The sequence below is a fragment of the Eutrema salsugineum genome, unplaced genomic scaffold, assembly GCF_000478725.1.
Source record: "Eutrema salsugineum unplaced genomic scaffold, Eutsalg1_0 scaffold_11, whole genome shotgun sequence".
NCBI lineage: Eukaryota > Viridiplantae > Streptophyta > Magnoliopsida > Brassicales > Brassicaceae > Eutrema > Eutrema salsugineum.
The window spans coordinates 759242-777350 of NW_006256901.1; the positions used below are offsets into that span (position 1 = coordinate 759242).

Below are 18109 nucleotides of genomic sequence, written 5' to 3' on the forward strand. Positions count from 1 at the left end.
TTAACTTGTAGTTTGTTTTGGTTGTATCAATCGTTTCCTAATAGTTTGTTTTACATGTAGGGCTCTTTTGACCACATTCACCAATGGTGGGATCATGCGGTCACAGAGCAGTGTGAAATCCTCGCGACAAGGATAGAGAACCAGCATGCAATGATCGTGAGCGTTGATCGGGGAAGGATTCAATCGGTAGATCCAGCCATAGGAGAGGTCCGTGAGGAGCAAGCAAGGCGTAATGAAGAAGTTCTTGAACAGTTAACCAGGCTGGAGGGAGAAGTACGGTTTTTGAAGGACCGCATTGGTGCTCAAGGTGATACCTTATCAATGTTGTTCTTTTTTTGTGTGATTGGACTGGTTGCATATATCTGTAGGTTTTAGGTTTCGGTTAGCATTGAGTACTAAACTATTTAACATGGTCTCTTTTAATCTTTTTTGCTGAGGATCATTTTGGACTCTACGTGGACAAGGGTTGGACTGCATGGCATACGGGCCTTCATGGCATATGGTGCAAAGTGAAGGTTAGTTCTCTTTAAACCGTATCGGTTGTTTAGGTTTTGTTGGAACAAGAATTGTGTGAGTGTTTGATATGTAGTTTAGGTCTTTTTAATGGTTGACATGACATGGTAGGTTTATGTAATTAATACCTTTTTCGAGAACTCAAAAACTTCTTTACAAAGTTGAAAACTGTCTTAAAAACTCTCACCCATAAATTAAACGAGACTCAACCAACACTTAAAAGACAGATAACCACTACAATAAAGACACTTAAAAGATACTCAACCATAAATATAATAACTCTCTTTTTAATTAAACCTCTACTATGTTTCACTCTTTCAGTTGCTTATTTTCCTTCTTTCAAGCGTCCACTATCTGATACTCTAAAACTTCATTCGATTTCTCTTCACTCATTTCACTCTTTCATTCAATCTTGTATTCGGTGACTCTCTTTATTTTCTTTCTGTTAACTTCTGAAAACTCCTTCTTTCATTCACATGGACTCTCACAACTCCTTTACGCCCTTTGAAGGGTTTGTTAATCTTTTAAGTAGTCAGTTAACCCCTGAAGCTTATTCTCCGTGCATAGACTTAGGATCATCAGAAGTTCCCTTGTTTAGCACACAAGGTTCTGATGATCCGTCTGATAATGCGTTGGAGAGGATATGGGCTTTCCCGGGATGATAGGAAGCATCGATTGTATGCATTGGGAGTGGAAGAATTGTCCGACTGCATGGAGAGGGCAATATACACGGGGGTCAGGAAAACCGACAATCGTTTTAGAAGCAGTTGCATCACACGATCTTTGGATATGGCACGCATTTTTTGGACCTCCAGGTACATTAAATGATATTAACGTTCTTGATCGTTCTCCAGTTTTTAATGACATCTTGCAAGGTCGAGCTCCAAAAGTAAGATATTGGGTAAACGGTAACGAGTACCGTTTGCCATATTATCTAACCGACGGTATTTATCCCAAATGGGCGACATTTATACAGTCAATTCATCTTCCACAAGGAGAGAAAAATAAGTTATTTGCAACAACTCAAGAATCCGTCCGAAAAGATGTGAAGCGAGCTTTTGGCGTTCTGCAATCTAGATTTGCAATAATAAAAAATCCAACTCTTTTTTGGGATAAAAAAAAAATTGGCAAGATTTTGCGGGCTGCTATCATATTACACAATATGATAGTAGAGAACGAACGACATAGCTACAGTCTCTTCAATTTACAAGAATTCCAACAACCAGAAAGAAGCCGAACTCCGCATGTCGATTGGACATATTCTACAAATAAGGCCTACAAATATCGCAAATTTGATGATGGCAAAACGAAACGAGGTCCGTGACAACCAGATACATGAACGCCTAAAAGCGGATTTAATCGAAAATCTCTGGAATAAATTTGGTACTTCTTAAATGTTTTTAAGTATTTCTATATTTCAAGTGTTGTATGTTTTGTAATTTTCTTTCAATAATTTGTTTATTTCTGTAATAGATGTATTTCTCTTTGCTAAATTGTATTTCTTTTTTTTAAATAAAAATGTGTTTACTTTTACTTAAAAAAAATATATATATATTTATTCGGGATGAACCCGAACCACGGGTTCACTACTGAAAGCACTTTTCCCACATGAGTTCTTCCCAAACTTTAATCAAACTAAAAATTAATTTTTAATTCTAATGACCCCCAATGAGAGGGTCACGGACATGCCCTTAGTGTTCTTAGTGTTCGTTCAAGGGTAAACTAAGAATTGAATGTCAATAGTCATGAGTCATGATCATTACATTTGTAAAATATTAGCTCCTTACACATAATGACATAACTTTCTTTCGATATTTCTATTTCTAAACCAAATACCACTTGTCTTGACTCATGACTATAAGGAGTTAAGGACTTGCTAACTTCGTAGACCAAGAAAGAAACCTTCCAAGATGGGCCTTTCCACAAAATATTCGATACATTATTTGATAAGCATTTGACGTTTTGCTATCAATGCGATTTTTGTGATATTAAATTACACAAAACCTAGATTCTTCAGTTTTCTTGTATTCAACATAGATTCTTCGTAAATGTCCCGTCATCAATTTTCTGCAGTACTTTAGTTGTTTAATCAATAAATGCTTTAAGTTGTTTTTACTTTATGACCAATTTAGATCAGTAATCCAATTTACATTTCACTGCACCAAGATTATTCTACCCAATAATATGCTGAAAAATACTACCCAACAATATTTAGTCTCTTCTTCCCTCTCAATCTTATTAGAAATTAAGAATCGAAAAATAAAGTTTCTTTGTTTTTTTTTTTGTCACGATGTACTAGTATTGTTTATTGTGGAAGAAAATCCAGTTAGATATCCTCGAACGTGTGGCCGCGAGGAAGAGCATATGGGCTGAGACATGTCGCACATGAGCAATTCGTATAGTTACATGTATCTAGACAACTAACAATTCAATTAATTATAATTGTTAGGATAATTTATAATAACATTATATGTCATCGGTGAATCATAATCTTTTGGCTCCGTTTTGGAGAAATCAACCATGACTAAAAACATTGTTTGTACAACACTAAAATCTTACTACTTATAAGTTAGACAACTATATATTCAATATCATAAAATTAAAAAGCAAGGGCAATTTTTTTAATCAACAGCTTGTAATAAATCAATACAATTTAGAAATTCAAACTGAAAGTGACAAGTTTTCTATCGTAAAATCTAACTAAAAATGATTAAGCGACGTCATAATCTAAGAGTTTATTATGGTGGTGGCATAAGAAAATAATGGTGAATTGTAGCATAAGAAAAAAATGGTGAATTGTAAATTAGTAGATAGTAGATTAGTAGAAAATACTGATTACATTTGATGTTTAGAGTGTAATTTTGTAATTTGCTTAAGAGTATCGATATATAAATGATACTTACATCGCCATCATACTTTTAAAGATAGCAATATCAGTTCAAGTAATAATACGGAAACTAAAGAACCTACATGTTTTGGAAAAGATCAAAGAAAAATTGAAGTGGAGGATACAATAAACTTTAGAAAAAGAAATGGAAAAAAAACCAATAAAAGAATTTTAACAAAAAACAAAATACCAATCAGTGTGACAAAAAACACATTCTATCTAAATTGTGATTACGTTTGATACGGTACAACAAATCCATTTGATTATTATTCTACAAATTTATATATAAGTGAATTGTTTTAAAAAAATTTTGACTGCTGAGACTGTCTTAAACAACATGTTGGTGTGAATTGGAACGAAAACCTTGAAAACTTGAGGTGAAAGGCATCGGCCGAATCTATTAATGTCGGTTTCTTCTCAAACGTTTTGGATATGTCAAACATATGGTTCATGGAAACTTGACAAGAATAGTTTGGGTTGGTATATATAAAAAGAACATAGTTACATTACATATATGCGTCATTTAAAAATTGTTTGAAGAAATTAGTAGAATTTTGATAGTTATTGCATTTTAAAAAATTTTACCACTAAATTTTGCTCTTTTTTTTCAGGCATCTCATTCACATAATAAAATTTTACCACTAAATGATACAAAGAATTTTATTATGCTGTTAGCCTGTTACTATTGAGATCTTTATTTTGAAATTATTTGTATAAATTTACATTGTATGCTCATGCCTCATGTCGTGTGGAACATCATTGGTCCTCTTTCTCTCTTTTTCGTATTGACTTTTATATTTATTGTTTTCACTTTTATAGAGATTCGTCACTTCCAAGTCTTTTCTGTGTCTCTCAGTGTAGCACTAGCAAAGTTTTCTGAACCCTAGGGGTTGCATTCTGAAACACGAAACCGGCCAAAACAATGTGATTTACTGCGTTTGTGTATTTATGTTTTTTCTTCACAATTTTCCCAAATTTCTTATTTTTTTAATGAATAATCGAAAATTTTGTATCTTACCATAAGCTTTTACTTCTATTTATTACCATCTTTTAACTGTCGTTTTACAATGTCATACACCGATCATACTAACCTACTTATATATATATATATATATATATATATATAAAACACCGATCATACTAACCTACTTATATATATAAAAAAACACCGATATATCGATTATCTTACAATAAGTCACAAATCTCATCAGCTATACTAATCGTCTAACTCGGTAATATTCGAGTTAATTAACAGAAGATAATTAATCAGTATCAGTAATTGCGACCAATGTGCGGACCACTGTAGAGAAACAACGTGGCACTGTCTGCTACAAGTCCACATCTCACTCTCTCTCCATCTCTTGTTTGTTAGTGGACTGAGTTATGATTATTGGCACAGACCAAACCCACTTCCTTTACCATTTGTTGATTAGATTTTTTTCTCTCGGAAATTGATGGGCAATAGGAAACACAATTTCAAATCCTTTCTCTCTCCTCTCTTATCCTTCCAAAAGAACCAATACACACAGAACATAGTTTCTTGTGACCTTTCTCTCTGTCGCTCTCCATTAGTAATTAAAGACCTAAACTTTATCTTCTTTTTTTGCTGGGTTTAATCGCTTCTTAAATGGGGTTAGATTAGTCTCCCCTTTAATTTAATTGCTTGTAGACTTGAGATTAGGCTAGTAGGTTTTGGTGGGCTATCACACGGGAAAAAAAGATGAAGTCAAAGTCAAATTTTTAAAAGCTTTGAACTTTGGAGGAGAGAGATATACTCCATTTATCATCTTCATGCTCTATACTATATAGCTTATAATTAGCTTATCAGAAGCTAAAGCTATGATTATTTTTTTAATCAAATAGCTAGGGCTTAGGAGAGAGAGAGATTAGAGAAAGTTTTAATCTTTGTTTAAGAAAAAGTTTTGTTTTTTAAAAAGATTAGGGTTTTCATTTCAGAAGCTCAAGAAGAAGATGGAAGTTAGAGAGAAGAAAGATGAGAAAATGGAGATGGAAAGAAGAAAATCATCAGCAAATCCTCAAATCCTAGATCATCGTCTTCCTCCGTACACTTACCCCCAAACCTCCGACAAAGAGAAACCCACCTCCAAAAGAAACGGGTCGGATCCGGTTCCGGATCCGGATCTTGATACCAGCCCAATTTCTGTAGCTCCAGTTCCACGGTCATACGTTAGGCCTCGAGCTACTTCTCCGTCTAAGAGTGTGAGATATAGAGAATGCCAACGAAACCACGCGGCGAGCTCCGGCGGTCACGTGGTCGACGGTTGCGGCGAGTTTATGTCCTCCGGAGAAGAGGGCACGGCGGAGTCACTTCTTTGCGCCGCCTGTGATTGTCACCGGAGCTTTCATAGGAAAGAAATCGACGGCATGTTTGTTGTCAAATTCAATAGCTTAGGACATTCACAGAGGCCGATCGTCAGCCGCCACGTGTCTCCGATCATGATGAGCTTCGGTGGTGGCGGAGGAGGAAGAGATCCGGCGGAGTCATCGACGGAGGATCTTAACAAACTCCATCAATCTTTTAGTGGTAATGGAGTAGATCAGTTTCAATACCATCCCAAGAAACGGTTTAGGACAAAGTTTAATCAAGAACAAAAGGAGAAGATGATGGAGTTTGCTGAGAAGATTGGGTGGAGATTGAGCAAGCCAGAAGACGAAGAAGTGAACCGGTTTTGTCGTGAGATTAATGTGAAAAGACAAGTTTTTAAAGTTTGGATGCACAACAATAAGCAAGCAGCCAAGAATAAAGACATGTAAGAGACTTTTATATACTCTCTTTGTTCAACAATCCTGTTAACTTAAAAGACTATTGTGTTTACAATTTGAAAACAAAAAAAAGAAAAGATTTGATTAGATTAAGAATTGTATAAGAAATTAACTTTAGAGCTCAGCGTAACGGTCTCTGATCTCTCCCGCAACATGAGAAGCCTTTTCCTTTGCGGTTTCATATGCATACTTTGTCGAACCCTTGACCTTGTCCATGGTTTCATCGAATCCCTTGGCCGCTCCATCTTTGGCTTTGTGTGAGTTGCTTTTCATATACTCAACTGATCCATCCATTGCTCCTGTTGTTTTCTCTCTACCATACTTCATTGCACGTTCGGCTTTATCAGCTGCCATGTCTTTAGCACTCTTTGACCTCTCTTTAGCTCCTTCATAGGCTTCATTACTCTTGTCCGTTGCCATCTTGATCACATCGCCGGTCTTGTCATACCCAAAGTCTTTTGCGTTTTGCGCCTTTTCGTAAGCTATGTCCTTTGCATTGCCAGCTTTCTTGTAGGCAAAGTCTTTGGCTTCACCAGCTTTCTCGTAGCCAAAATCCTTTGCTTTGTGCGCACTGCCATAAGCAGATCCCACCTTCTCATAGGCCATGTCTTTGGCATTGCCCGCCTTCTCATAAGCCAAGTCTTTGGCATTGCCTGCCATTTCATAGGCCATGTCCTTTGCATCACCGGCCTTATCATAACCAACATCCTTCATACTTCCATAAGCAGATCCCACTTTATCATAGGCAAAATCCTTGGCATGACCAGACTTCTCATAAGCCACGTCCTTCACATTGCCAGCCTTTTCATAGGCGTAATGCTTCGCGTGTCCTGCCGTCTCATAAGCCATGTCCTTCGCATCACCTGCCTTATCATACGCATAAGCTTTGGCATGTTCCGCCTTTTCATAAGCCAGGTCATTTGCATTCCCTGCCTTATCATATGCATAATCCTTTGCGTGTCCTGCCTTCTCGTAGGCCATATCCTTTGCATTGCCTGCCTTATCATAAGCGAAATCTTTTGCATAGCCTGCCTTCTCATAGGCCATGTCCTTTGCAATTCCTCCCTTCTCATATGCAATATCTTTAGCATTGCCTGCCTTATCATAGGCGAAATCCTTTGTATTTCCCGCCTTTTCATAAGCAAAATCCTTTGCATAGCCTGCTTTCTCGTAGGCTATGTCCTTTGCATTGCCTGCCTTCTCATAAGCCATTCCCTTAGCATCACCACCTTTGTCATAGGCGAAATCTTTTGCCTTCTGTGCCTTGTTCTCGGCAAAATCCTTAGCGTAACCTGCATTGTCATAAGCCGAGTCCTTGACGTGTTGGGCCTTGTCATAAGCATAGTTCTCTGCAACTCGGGCCGCTTTTTCTGCTTCCTCTTTTGTGCTACCAAATCCACTGGAATTAAAATCAGCAAAACGTTACCAAATTACGGCCAAATATGTGCATATATATAATATATGACCGACGACCAAAGTAGAAAGCTAATCAAAAAGATATCAAAAAAAAAAAAAAAAAACGCAACTAGATATTATCAATCTCACAAAGCACGTACACTTAGAATTATGATCAAAATGAGAACACAGAGAGAGAATTTGTTGACAGAAAATAATCAACGTGATGAGTACGTAAACGACTGATTGGGCCAGAAGTGAGTTATAAATTACTTACGTGGTGATTTTGTCGGAGACCCAACCAGCCCATGAACCGGTCTTCTCTTTGGCTTCTTGAGCAGTCTCCGTAGCCATTTTCTTCGCCGTTTCAGCGGCGTTTCTCGCGTCTTTCGCCGTCGTATCTGCCCATTTCCCGAAACTCCCCTTCTGCCGAGTCAGAACCACAACTACGACCAGCAATACCAAAGCCGTTCTCCTTCTCTCCATCATTCTTTAACCAGTGATTATGTGGATTAAACTGCTTCAAATATGTTTAAACCAACTTTTTTTGTTTTTTTTTTGGTTTTTTTTTTTTTATTGTTTTGATTCTAGTTCCAATGTCCTCGGAAGTTATAGTTATAGAGAGGTTCGAAAGATAAAGACCAGAGGTCTTTCCGAGAAGCGGTAACTGTTCACCACGTGTTTAAACGAGGTTACGTGGCGGCCACGTGTTCTCTTAAACGGCTGACCGCATTTCCCTCGAAGACCAGAAATAAGATTAGCGGTCACATTGTTTGGAAAGCGGTTTACATAACCGGACCGGTTAGCTAGCTTAAATTTAAAATCAGATTCAACTCCAACTAACCGAAATTTAAACCGGTCACTCAAACAATGTGGCTATTTCATCATTTTTATAGAATCATACAGTGTCTACGGAAACGATTGGCCCGCCTTCAGTCGCAAGTCTGGCTCTCTGGTGATGTTCTTGAATCTTATAATCCACGATTTCTTCAAAAAGCTGTGAATCCAAGACGCAATCAGGTCGTCCGTACACCGCAGCTTGAACACCGGCCACGAGCTTAGCGATCTCACGACCAGAGAAACCTTCCGTCTTTTTTGCAGCCTCTCTGATCACTTGGTCGGTTAGATCTCCTTCAACGGTTATCTTCTGTGACTGTTTCTTGAACAAATGGCTCCATTTAGGGTTTGCGTCTTTGTCGCCTTTCTTGTCTTCACCAGTTAGGTACTTGTTCAGGTATAGCTTAAGGAGCTTAAAGCGTTCTTCTTCACCAGGAAGAGGAAACTCGATCACTTCGTCGATCCTGTCAGTCACTGCACTGTCGAGATCACCGGGTCTGTTTGTGGCCAGGACCAGAACTATGTCCCGTGACTGATCACCGGTTCGAAACAATAGAGCGTTCAGAGCGCTGCGCTGTGCCTCACTCATATACGTGCTGTTACGTCTGCAAATAAACGATCAACAATGGTATATATTAGACATAGCTCTGGAGATACCCAAGAAGTAAACCGTGAACAAATTATCTTTGGTAAGGTTCTGATTGATGGATAGTCCATAAGCCCTGCTTGACTATACTACATTCTGCCATTCTATTGGTACGATATTGCAGTCCATTGGTTCAAACTATATTCTATATTATATGGTTCTAGTAAACGATAAGCATTATAATACTGAAAGGCATTAGAAAGAGGTGAGAGCATCTTACTCGCATAAGAAAGCATCAGCTTCATCAATGAAAAGCAGTAAGCCTTTGTTTGACTTCTTAGCCCAATCAAATATCTGATGGATTTTGGTAACTGCCTGTGCACCCAGAGGAGCAACATCTCCTCCTGTCATCATAGCATAATCAAGACCCTGCAGCACAATATAAGCAAAACAGGTGTAAAATAAGTAAGGCTGTATTGAGTCAAATCTATTCGAGATTCATGACTACTTGAGTTTGGAAACAATAATAGGATACACAAAACTAATAACTCACCGACTTCCGAGCAATTTCCCTAGCAACCATGGTTTTTCCGGTACCTGGAGGCCCATAAAACATCATGTTGCGGAATGGAGCTTGATGCGACTTAGTATTTGCTGTGGCTCTTGCAAGATGCTCGATTCTCTTCTTCAGAGAAGGATGGAGAACTACATTATCAAGAGGCTTTTCTCCTTCTACAGATGCAGCTGTACCAAACCTAGAGATTTTGTTCTTAAACTGAGATACTGAGCCTGCCCACGGAAATCTACCCATGGAGGATTCTCGGATAAGTGATGGCTGTCCAAGTATCCGGTTAATATAACCCCAGGTAACCCTAGCACCCTCTCTGTTTTCATAAGAAAAACCATATAAGAAATCTACAAGAGGCTTCTTAAATCACAGCTATATTGTTTTCTCAAAATGAGCAGTAAAATAAGTAGTTAGGAGATGCATACCGAGTTGTGTAAACCCCAGCAGCTAATGCTGTAGCTCCTCCAACAGTCATAATCAGCTTATTTCGGTCAGTTAATAGGGCCCTGACTCCGCCTGTCAGTTCAATATAGAATCAAACGAATGTGAGGACACAGTTTCAAATAAATCAGAACGTTACGTAATTTCAGAACAGTTTCAAATAAATCTCGGGAACCAGAAAAGTAAAGGGCAAAGTAGAAAAATGAGATAATCTAAGCATAAAAAGAAGTGTATGCATCTCAGGAACAATGCTTATTATTTCCATACCTTCAATGTGACTGAAGGTTGTATTGATTGCTGCAAGCCATTTCTCCTTTTCACCATTTATCCTATCGAGAAGCATTCTTCGATTCTGCTCCTCGGTAAGTTTGGCCTCATGAGCTCGGCCTTCAGCCTCAGCCATGGCTTTGACACGAATTGTTTCTCTCTCAAGTTCAGCTCTCTCTTTCTCAGTCTGGCGCTGCTGTGCTTGAATCTCTTCTTCCGTGGCGATTCTTGCTTTCTCTTTCCGGATAGAAGACTCCTCTTGCATCTTAACCAACTCAGCATTATGACGTCTCTGAGCTTCATGATCTGTCTACAAAAGTTCCAAGTCAAAGACTTCTCAGAAAAGAACGAACCTTAAACCCTTTAAACATAGGTTCACTGTTTCTTTCTTACCTGCTGTCGCTTCCTCGCCAACTCATCTTCATATCGAAGATTTTGCGCTTTTGCTTGTGCCTGCTGCTGCAATAGATTTCTCTGATCCTCCGCCAGTTTCCGCTGTCTTTCCTGCACATTCAAACCCACATAAATCAATCATAATTATCTTTTTCCCGGCTTAAAATTGTTATATCAATGTAAAAACTTTAGATACTGCAACCAATGAGCAGCAAATCTCTGAAGCAGGGAACAAAGACAAAGAAAAAACAGACGATTGCAACATTTTAGATGACTCTGAGAGATCGTAACCTAGAGAACACCGAGAGCAAGTAACTTACGATGTCTTTCTGTGCTTGAATAGCTTCATTCTGCAATTTCTCAGCCGCTAATTCAGCTAATCGAGTTTTCTCTTGCTTTCTCATAAGATCAAACACCTGGAAGAAGGACTCATGTCAATTTTCAAGTCGTCTAGCTCCAACAACAAGCGATTGGGGAAAGAAAAGAAGAACATGGAAAGGTTCATCACCTGTTTGGAATGAGGAGAGTTGTTGATTTCTCGAAGAGCTTTAGCGCCTCTTTCCAAGGACTCAGGATCGAAACCAGATCCTTTAGGCTCATCGGGCTCCGGTTTGGTCTCCGGTTTAGAATCCGATGAAGACTGGTCGGTTGGAGATTCAGACGGCGGGGAAGAAGAGTAAAAGGGAAAGCGAAAGCGCGAGTCAGCGTATGCGCGGTTCTGCGACATCGACATTGAAGTGAAAGCGGCAGCTATCGCCGCCGCGGAACATAATCGAGAAGCAGCCATTGACTCCGATTAAAAAAAACAGCTTCCCCCAAATCCAATCGAGAAATGGAAACCTTCAAAATAAAAACATTTTGGATCGAGAAATGGTGCTTAGAGATTCAAGAAAATGGAGGGACGCACGTCGGAGATTTTAAGGGTACCGACTTTGATTCTGGTTTAGCTCCGGTGACACGACCATAAACCCCACGGTGGCTAGGGTTTAAATGGTATTTTTATGATTTGTGAGGGTTGTGCGAGAGAAAATCGTTTTTACACAATGGGCCTAATTTTAAATACGGGCCCATGTTCAGCCCGTCCTTAAGTCCAGTTTTCACCTTACGGTCTTTTCGTAATTGTGTTTTCGGTCCAGCTCAATCAAATCACACAAACTTTCGAGTTCTACATGTAAATTACACAAACTTTTGTTTTGCATTCCTTTAACTACATAAACTTAGAAAACTCTCTCTAAACCCATCCTCTAGCTAACAGTTACCGTTAAAATTATCCAATAACAAAGAGAGTTTAAGCCAGGATTTATAATACATTGGCGATACTAATACAAACCATTACTCTAATATTATGTCGATCGTTCACATTTTATGTTTTGTCGATCATTTACATTTAAACAAAAATTCTTCACCAACAAATAGAGTTTAAGCCTATTAGAGCAAAGACTCTACCTGCAACAGCGGCTCCTCAAAACGACATAACTTTGCAGAAAACTAAACAAGGTGTGGGCCAAACGGTTTCCTTGCCCAATGACTCTGATCAACGTCGCAAGCCCAGCTCTCAAAAGGAAGAAGCTCCAAAGGCTAAGTCACAAGAAGACAACAAAAACAGAGTTAGTACGGTTCAGAGCATTAAGCGCAAAGAAGAAATGTCGGGAGCCTTGAGCACAGAAAAGCAACAGTATCAGATCAAGCTGTCCAATCAATTCTCAGCCCTTGATCAAGAAGAAAGAGTCTGATCGTGCCACCTGTCTAGCTCGCTAGGGTTTTATTCACTGATGTATAAATATATTCTCTTTGCGTTGTAAGAACATTAAAGTTGAAAAGAAATCAAAGTTTAAATCCTTTCTTCTTCAAATACTCAGAAGCATGGCTTCTGCTAACATGGTATCAAGAGCCATGGATAATGAATCTTTGGAGCTTGTTTCCATTCCTACACTCAGTATCACCAACTGTGTTACAGTTACTCTTACAGAGAAAAACTATGTGCTATGGAAGTCTCAGTTCGAGTCCTTTCTCGGTGCTCAAGGTCTTTTCGGGTTCGTGACTAGCTCTACTCCGAAACCTGCAGCTACGACTACGCTCAACGGTCTTAACAATATCACCTCGGAGATTCCAAATCCAGCTCTCACTCAGTGGTACAAGATCGATCAAGTTGTTCGTTCCTGGCTGTTGGGTTCTTTCTCTGAAGATATGATGAGTCAGGTCATTTCTCTTACTTCATCACACGAGATCTGGCTCTTTCTTGCCTCTCACTTCAGCAAGGTCTCAAGTTCTCGCCTTTTTGAGCTCCAACGGCGCCTACAGACTCTTACCAAAGGAACTAAGTCCATGTCCGACTTTCTCCGTGAAGTAACTACTCTTTGTGATCAACTTGTTGCTGTTGGAAGCCCTGTCGATGAAAAGATGAAGATCTTTGCAGCTCTTCATGGCTTAGGCAGAGATTATGAGCCTATCAAGACTGTTATTGAAGGTTCTATCGACAAACAACCTCCTCCCACCCTTGCAGACATCATCCCTCAGCTTACTGGTGATGTAGGCACCCGGGGTGATGCTACAAAGGTGGTGTGAGAGTGTGTAACAATTGGCCGATGGGCTCGCCTTGTTAACACTAAGAGGTGAGAGTGGATCGAGATGAGGTAAAGATAATTGGCCGAGGGGCTCGCCTTATCCTTACAAAGAGATGAGATGATGAACGTGACTAAGGATGGAGTGAATAGACGCCACACGGGGATGATAATTCCGTGATAAGTCTGGTGAAACACTAAGCAAGGGGAATCCTCACAAGCTTAAGTATCTCGGTAAAGTTCAAGAGACAAGTTCTTGAAGAAAGTTCGATCTTTATTGATATGAAAAAGGTTGTGTCCTTACAAAGCTGCGTGTGGGACTTTATTAATAGTCCGTCAGCTGTGAACCTTCTAGGGTTCGACTCAAAACTCAAAAAGAAAAGAATAAAACGACAGACTCTTAAAAGATAAAAGATATTTCTCTATTCTAGGACAATTGTTTCTAAGGACTAAAATAAAAGGACTAAAAGACAAAGCCTGCAAAACAAACAAGGAAACTCGTTAGAAATTCAAATTGAAATACTCACCTTGTCTTTAAAAGTGTCTCGGTGCATCTTTTAAGCCGGTGATATGGAAAAGACACAAGTTCCCTTATGTGGAGCGATGTAGGGCCAATGCGGAGTGTGAGAGGTCTTGAGGCTGTTGTGGGCTCTTGATGGATTCTTGGAGTTGTCTTGGCTGGGCTCCGCACAAACTAAGGCTTGGCTCATTGTGGGGCTTGTGCTAGTTGATTCTTGAGGCTCGGCCATGTTCACTTGAAGGCCTTTTATTGCTTGTTCGGATTCTATCTCCTTGAGGGGCAAAGTTGGTGGGTGGAACACGAAGCTATGGTCACTCTCTTGCACAAGTATTGGCTCGGTCCCCTTCTTGACTTGTGGTTCATCGAAGTTCCTTGATGTGGTGGCCGTAGGGCTCCATTTGTTGTAATAAGCTCTGGACTGCCTTATCAAATGCTTCCCGAGCTGCTCTAGTCCTTGACCTTGTTTGAGGAGCCTCTCTCATGACAGGCATTGTAATGTCCTGCTCGGCTTCCTCTTCAGTTTCTTCCTCTTCACGGTAGATGTCCTCATCATTCCCACCCTCTTGAGAAGGTTCTGGCCTCAGAACTGGTTCATCTGCATTGAAAGGAGCAAGGTCAGTAACATTAAAGCTTCTAGATACATTAAACTCACCTGGAAGCTCCAAACGGTAGGCATTGTTGTTAATGCGCTCTAACACTTTGAATGGACCGTCTCCTCTTGGAGCTAACTAAGAGCTGCGCTGGTTTGGAAACCTCTTCTTGCGTAGGTGCAGCCAAACCCATTCTCCGGGTTCAAAGATCATTTCCGTGCGATGCTTGTCAAATCTTTTCTTGGTAAGCTCATTCTTTCTTTCGATATTTTCCTTGGCCTTCTGGTGGAGCTTTTTAATGCGCTGTGCTCGACTTTCAGCATCTTGATTGGCATACGCTCCCGGTGGTAATGTGGTGAGATCTAGTGGTGTGAGTGGGTTGAACCCGTATGCTATTTCAAAAGGGGAAAACTTGGACGTAAAGTGAGTAGCACGGTTATAAGCAAAATCTATAAAAGGTAAACAATCAAGCCATTTTCTTAAGTTCTTACCAACCGTAGCTCTAAGTAAAGTAGAGAGTGTACGGATTACAACCTCGGTTTGGCCGTCTGTTTGTGGATGGCAGGTGGTGGAAAAGAGTAGTTTGGTGCCTAACTTTTTCCACAATGTCTTCCAAAAGTGGCTGAGGAATTTGGTGTCCCGATCAGAGACAATAGTCCGCGGTAGTCCATGAAGTCTCACCACTTCTTTGAAAAATAAATCAGCTATTTGCGTGGCATCACTAGTCTTGGCACAAGGAATGAAGTGTGCCATTTTCGAAAACCGGTCCACCACCACAAAGATAGAGTCCTTATTCTTGATCTTAGGGAGTCCTAATACAAAATCCATAGAGAGATCCTCCCAAGGGGCATTAGGAATAGATAATGGCAGATATAAACCATGCGGATGTAACCTGGATTTAGCCCTAAGGCATGTGATGCACTTGGCACATAATCTTTCTACATCTCGCTTAAGGTGTGGCCAAAAGAAATGCTCCATGATGATGGCTATCGTTTTGTCTCGGCCAAAGTGGCCCATGAGACCGCCTCCGTGTGCTTCCCTTATGATAAGCTCTCGCATGGAACCCTGTGGAATGCAAAGGCGTTTATCTCTAAACAAGAAATCATCATGTCTATAAAAAGCTCCGAATACTCCCTTTTCACACTCCATGTAAGTGCTACCAAAGTCGGGATCCACCCAATATTGTCCTTTGATGTGCTCAAATCCTAGGACCTTGGCCTCCATTGTAGTCACAAGAGCATATCTCCTTGATAAGGCATCAGTCACAATGTTCTCTTTTCCCTTCTTATACTTTATCACGTAGGGGAAGGCTTCTATGAACTCTAACCATCGAGCATGTCTTCTCTTGAGTGCGGTTTGCCCCCGTAGATGTTTTAGAGTCTCATGATCCGTATGGATAACAAATTCCTTGGCAAGCAAGTAATGTTGCCATACTTCCAATGAGCGAACTAAGGCATATAGTTCTTTGTCGTAGGTGGGATAATTGAGGGTCGCCCCACTCAACTTCTCACTAAAGAACGCTATAGGCCGGCCTCCCTGTGTGAGTACAGCTCAAATGCCAATCCCAGAGGCATCACACTCAACTTTGAAAGTTTTGTTGAAGTCGGGTAGAGCTAGCACCGGTGCCTTAGTCAGGCTATCTTTGAGCTTCTTGAACGCCTTTTCTTGCTCAGCTCCCCACTTAAAAGTGATATTTTTCTTGATAACCGCGGTAAGAGGTGCGGCTATGGAGCTGAAATCCTTCACAAATCGGCGATAGAAGCTTGCGAGGCCATGGAAGCTCCTTACATGGCTGATGCTTGTTGGCGTAGGCCATTCTTCTATGGCTCGTATATTCTCTTAAATCAACCTGTAATCCCTGCGAGCTAACAACAAAACCTAGGAAAACAAGGTGATCGGTGCAGAAGATGCACTTCTTGAGATTCGCATAAAGACTTTCTTGTCGAAGAGCCTCTAAAACTAACTCAAGGTGCATAAGATGGTCTGATAAACTCTTACTATAAACCAAAATATCATCAAAGTATACTACCACGAACTTACTGATGAAGGCTCTTAAAACATGGTTCATAAGCCTCATGAAGGTGCTAGGGGCATTGGTGAGGCCAAATGGCATTACTAACCACTCGTATAGACCTTGTTTGGTCTTAAAAGCGGTCTTCCACTCATCTCCTTCCTTCATACGGACCTGATGATATCCACTTTTCAAATCCACCTTAGAGAACACTGTAGAGCCGCTGAGTTCATCTAACATGTCGTCAAGCCTGGGTATAGGATGTCGGTATTTGATGGTGATGTTATTGATTGCCCGACAATCTACACACATGCGCCATGTCCCATCTTTCTTGGGAACTAACAATACAGGTACGACACAGGGGCTCAGGCTTTCTCTAATGTATCCCTTGGCCATCAAGTCTTGAACTTGAGATTCCAATTCTTTAGCCTCTCCCGGGTTCATGCGATAGGCTGGCCTGTTCGGTAAAGCTGCTCTAGGGACCAAGTCTATCTGATGTTCAATGCCTCGGAGGGGTGGTAGTCCTGGTGGCATCTCTTCGGGAAATAGATCCTGAAACTTATCTAACAAGCTGCTGATTTCTACAGGCAACTCAGGGATTTCATTTCCTGAGAACAAGCTTTCTTTGAAGATCATTAGTAGCACAGTTTGTTGAGAAAGTAAAGCTTTATTAACAACAGTTGGGGTAATGTAGAGGTTATTTTTACTTACCTCGGGGTCCTTAGCCATCTTAACTTGAAGCTCATGTACTTCGGAGGGACTAAGAGGGGCCAACGTGTGTTTTCGCTTGTCATGAACGAATGAGTACTGATTAGTGCGGCCATTGTGGGTAGTTTCTTTGTCAAACTGCCATGGTCTCCCCAGCAGGAGATGCCCAGCTTGCATCGGAAGCACGTCACACAACACTTGGTCGTGATACTTGCCAATGTTGAAATGCACGGTGACTTGTTCGGCCACCTTGAGCTCGGCGCTGTCGTCTAGCCACCTCAGCTTATACGGTCTCGGATGCTTCTTCTTAGGTAAACCTAGCTTCTCAACCATATATTTTCTCGCGACATTAGTACAGGATCCTCCATCTATAACCAAATTACATACCTTGCCTCCTACGGTGCATCTTGTATGAAAGATGTTTTCACGTTGCATGGTGTCGTTTGGCTCGATCATGGTGCTAAGAATACGGCGTGTCACTAGGAGCTCGCCGGTCTCTGGATAGTTGACCTCTTCATCCGTCTCAATGATCTCTTCTTCTTGTTCCTCTTGTGATTTGTATCCTCCATCAGCATTGAGGATCATGATTCTCTGGTTTGGGCACTCCTTTGCATAGTGACCCCTGCCCTGACATTTAAAACAAGTAATGTCACGGGTTCTAGATGGGTTATTAGGGAACTTACCCTGATCAGGCCGATTAGTCTTAGATGGCTCAGGCGCTTGCTTCTTAAACCGGGATTCCACTTCAATCGCTTTGCCTTTGTCATAGGGCTTTGGTGCGTTGGAGTTCCATTGCGGTCTAGGTCTATTGGCGGTTGGTTTGTTCTTGACATGCTGCTCGGCGTGTATTGCTAAATGTAAGAGCTCTTGGAGGTCATGATACGGCTGCATATCAATCTTGCGAGAGATACAGTTTTGAAGGCCATCTAGAAACTGAGCCATGAGATCCTCTTCAGGTATCTCAGTCTCTAGCCTGTTTTTGAGTTGTTCAAACTCCTCAAAATATTCTTCCACGGTCTTGTTTCCCTGCACAAGTTTTCGAAACCTT

At 40.6% G+C, this 18109-nt stretch overlaps 3 protein-coding genes across 4 annotated transcripts; 1 reads left to right on the top strand and 2 right to left on the bottom strand.

Annotated features, from left to right (window-relative positions):
- The first annotated feature begins 5112 nt into the window (after positions 1 to 5112).
- LOC18026377 (zinc-finger homeodomain protein 6) lies at positions 5113 to 6253 on the top strand. Its single transcript, XM_006409101.2, has one exon. The coding sequence runs from the start codon at positions 5372 to 5374 to the stop codon at positions 6173 to 6175; it is 804 nt and encodes a 267-aa protein (XP_006409164.1). The 5' UTR covers positions 5113 to 5371; the 3' UTR covers positions 6176 to 6253.
- An 18-nt stretch (positions 6254 to 6271) lies between these two features.
- Positions 6272 to 8068, bottom strand: LOC18026379 (embryonic protein DC-8). The gene is made up of 2 exons (XM_006409100.2): positions 7857 to 8068; positions 6272 to 7583 (listed from the first exon to the last, which is right to left on the bottom strand). The coding sequence occupies exons 1-2, from the start codon at positions 8066 to 8068 to the stop codon at positions 6299 to 6301; spliced, it is 1497 nt and encodes a 498-aa protein (XP_006409163.1). The 3' UTR covers positions 6272 to 6298.
- Positions 8069 to 8395: 327 nt separating this feature from the next.
- On the bottom strand, positions 8396 to 11640 carry LOC18026378 (ATPase family AAA domain-containing protein 3). Of its 2 annotated transcripts, XM_024160859.1 has the most exons (9): positions 11603 to 11640; positions 11180 to 11511; positions 10992 to 11087; positions 10672 to 10782; positions 10279 to 10588; positions 9996 to 10086; positions 9556 to 9886; positions 9283 to 9431; positions 8396 to 9021 (listed from the first exon to the last, which is right to left on the bottom strand). In XM_024160859.1, the coding sequence occupies exons 2-9, from the start codon at positions 11456 to 11458 to the stop codon at positions 8478 to 8480; spliced, it is 1911 nt and encodes a 636-aa protein (XP_024016627.1). In that variant the 5' UTR covers positions 11459 to 11511; positions 11603 to 11640; the 3' UTR covers positions 8396 to 8477. The 2 variants fall into 2 exon arrangements, with proteins under 2 accessions (XP_024016627.1, XP_006409165.1); XM_006409102.2 differs by having other exon boundaries at positions 11180 to 11629.
- Between the last annotated feature and the right edge of the window lie 6469 nt (positions 11641 to 18109).